Source organism: Lygodium microphyllum, chromosome 17, assembly GCF_053477565.2.
Source record: "Lygodium microphyllum isolate KBCC chromosome 17, Lygodium_microphyllum_v1.1.10, whole genome shotgun sequence".
Taxonomy (NCBI): Eukaryota; Viridiplantae; Streptophyta; class Polypodiopsida; order Schizaeales; family Lygodiaceae; genus Lygodium; species Lygodium microphyllum.
In genome coordinates this window covers 125638980-125641459 of record NC_141151.1, presented here as the reverse complement: position 1 = coordinate 125641459, position 2480 = coordinate 125638980, and the positions used below count along the sequence as shown (strand labels likewise).

The following is a 2480-nucleotide window of genomic DNA, read 5'->3' as shown; positions in this document are numbered from 1 at the left end:
CTTTCTGTTTGTGAATCCTTCATGCATGCTTTTTCCTTTTAAAACCAGGATGACATTTTAGTTCTCCTTCTTAGCATTTCCATTTTTCTGGGAAAGGAAAACGGGAGCCTGCATCATCATCTGAAAGGTTGTCTCAGAAAGGTAAGGACTATCATTTTTGCCATTCGATGATGGTGTTGCCGAAGAAAGCTACTGTTTCCACAGATGCCAGTAGGAGGAAGAGTTCTTTGAACAACATCCAGTGGGATTAGATGAGTTTATTGGTTGCATCAAGTGGAACGAGGGTTATTGGGATCCCTGAATGAAAGACCTGGTAGGCTGCAAAGGGGTCTGAGAAAATGTTAAACTCAGCCCATGGGTTGGTATCAGTGGCTGTGAAAATGTTTCCACGATCACCACACTGTCCTGGAACACAGGAGGGAGAGGTAGGGAATCATGTGTTAGCATAAGAGTCGATAAGCGTGCTTTTCCAGAAGGGTAATTATTGAGTGAAGGCACAGCAGCGGGTGCTACACTGGAGTATAATGGAATTACATGGGTTTAAGTCCCTCTGATATCTATGTTTCTTCTTCTTCGGATAACCAAATTTGTTTAATTTAACTGCAGATTGAGTCTTCTTTCTAAGGAGAGAAGAATCGGAAGAGAAGACTCTAATGTTTCTGGGTGTTATCAATTTTCAGATGCGACAGTCACAGTAGCAGAATTGATCCCCTCGTCGACTGAGAATAAAATTCCCATCTATCTTTGTTGAATTCGCATCATAGAGCCCGGTCCTTTTCTCGTGATGTTTTTTTTCTTCCCCAGAAATTCGGTCCTTCCTCTCCCCATTCCGCAACTTTACTGTCAATCTGCTCTCGTACTTCAGAACGTATTTCACCAGTGTCACCAGTGAATAAAGCCAAGAATCCTTGAGTTCTGCTATTGATTACATCAATCTCGTGGAGAGTCACACCATGGACCCATCTTTTCACTTCTCAAGTTCTCCATCAGGCCATTGCACAAACCGAAAAGCACTCGATATCCAGCATATGCCCCCCCCTCCTCATCTATAAACAGGACTCCTAGTATTATCTCTGCTTTCCCCTCCTTCATCGTTTTCTTCCGCCGAGTTTTATCTTCCCAGTTGCAGAGTCTCCTCGATTCATCTGTTTTTTTTGCTCTTTTCCTTTTCGTCCCTTAGTCGTCGTAATCGCGTCTCCGTTGTTTTTTTCCTTTCTTTTTATCTTCCTCCTTTTCTTGGCTTAATGCCCCTTTGATTAGCTTTGTCATCTTCGTTTTTGAAGCTTGCCTCCCTTTTCGGATTTCCCTCCTTTTTATTTAACCGGTAGCATTTACTTTTTTATGTACATCATGGTACTTGGATCCATACAGTAGCACAGTACTCCCACCTTTGCTGCGCCCAATTATAGCTTTCACAATACGCCCCCGCTGCATCCAATGAGCTACCACAGAACGAAGGTCCTCCACTTCTTTAGAATAGTTGCCAAATTGAAATTCACCCACACTTTCTCCGTTGCCTGAGAAGTCGAATCTGAAAACTGTTAGGCCTGCTTCAACTAGCATGGATATGATATTGGCATGGAGTTCACAATCCTTTGAGGACTTTAGACCATGGCAAAGGATAACAAGTTCTTGTCTACCAGTCTCATGCAAAAAATTGTCCCCAAGGAACTGTTGCAGTCCCCTTAAAAACAAACCGACTTCCACAAAGAAGAATATAAGTAATAACTCCAATGTTCCCAAACATCAGCCTCTGTGCTGTATGAGGTGCAACATAGTAGGCACTTTCCATGATGTCATTAAGTCTCTCCTCTGGCTTGACAAAAACCGATTGACCAAAATCAATAGCCTTCATTGATGCAGCTTCATCCTTCGTTGTGAAAAGAAAATTCTCTGGCTTCAAACCTCGATGAACAACACCTTGCAAGTGGCAGAAGGATACTATGTTCAAAATTTGCACCACAATAACCTTTGCATCCTCCTCAGAGTATCTTCCACCCCGTGAGAGAATGCGATCCAACAACTCTCCTCCCTCGCAAAGTTCCATAATCGGTATATCTTGAAATAAGTGTAGCCCATGAGATTGCATCTCAAGTTACCAGTCTACCAAATTCCTTATTCTTCTCCGTCTTCGGCATAGAATGAAACATCAAACATAACAACTACGTATGTACAAAGTAACAAATCTCATGCACAACTTTTGGGTGGTTTACACACCTCGAATGCGCAGCAATACGACAACGCTAGCTACCTTCTAAGAACTTGACCATTAGAAAAGCCGTGATTCAGGTTGGTCCTAAGTGGGAATGGTAGGAATGCTTCTACTTCGTGGCAAAGTAGGGAAGACCTAGATCGTAAACCCTGTGTCATTCCTTGGGAGTGCTGAGCGGCGCTTCTTAGAATCTCTTCCCCATGGGTTGCTAAGAGGTGTCTTACAAGTGGACAAGGGGAATACATTACAGCTGGTGTCAGAGCGAACC

General features: G+C 43.1%; 1 protein-coding gene across 1 annotated transcript; it reads right to left on the bottom strand.

Annotated features, from left to right (window-relative positions):
- Positions 1 to 676: 676 nt before the first annotated feature.
- Positions 677 to 1563, bottom strand: LOC148022326 (uncharacterized). The gene is made up of 2 exons (XM_087696839.1): positions 1370 to 1563; positions 677 to 848 (listed from the first exon to the last, which is right to left on the bottom strand). The coding sequence occupies exons 1-2, from the start codon at positions 1561 to 1563 to the stop codon at positions 677 to 679; spliced, it is 366 nt and encodes a 121-aa protein (XP_087552965.1).
- Between the last annotated feature and the right edge of the window lie 917 nt (positions 1564 to 2480).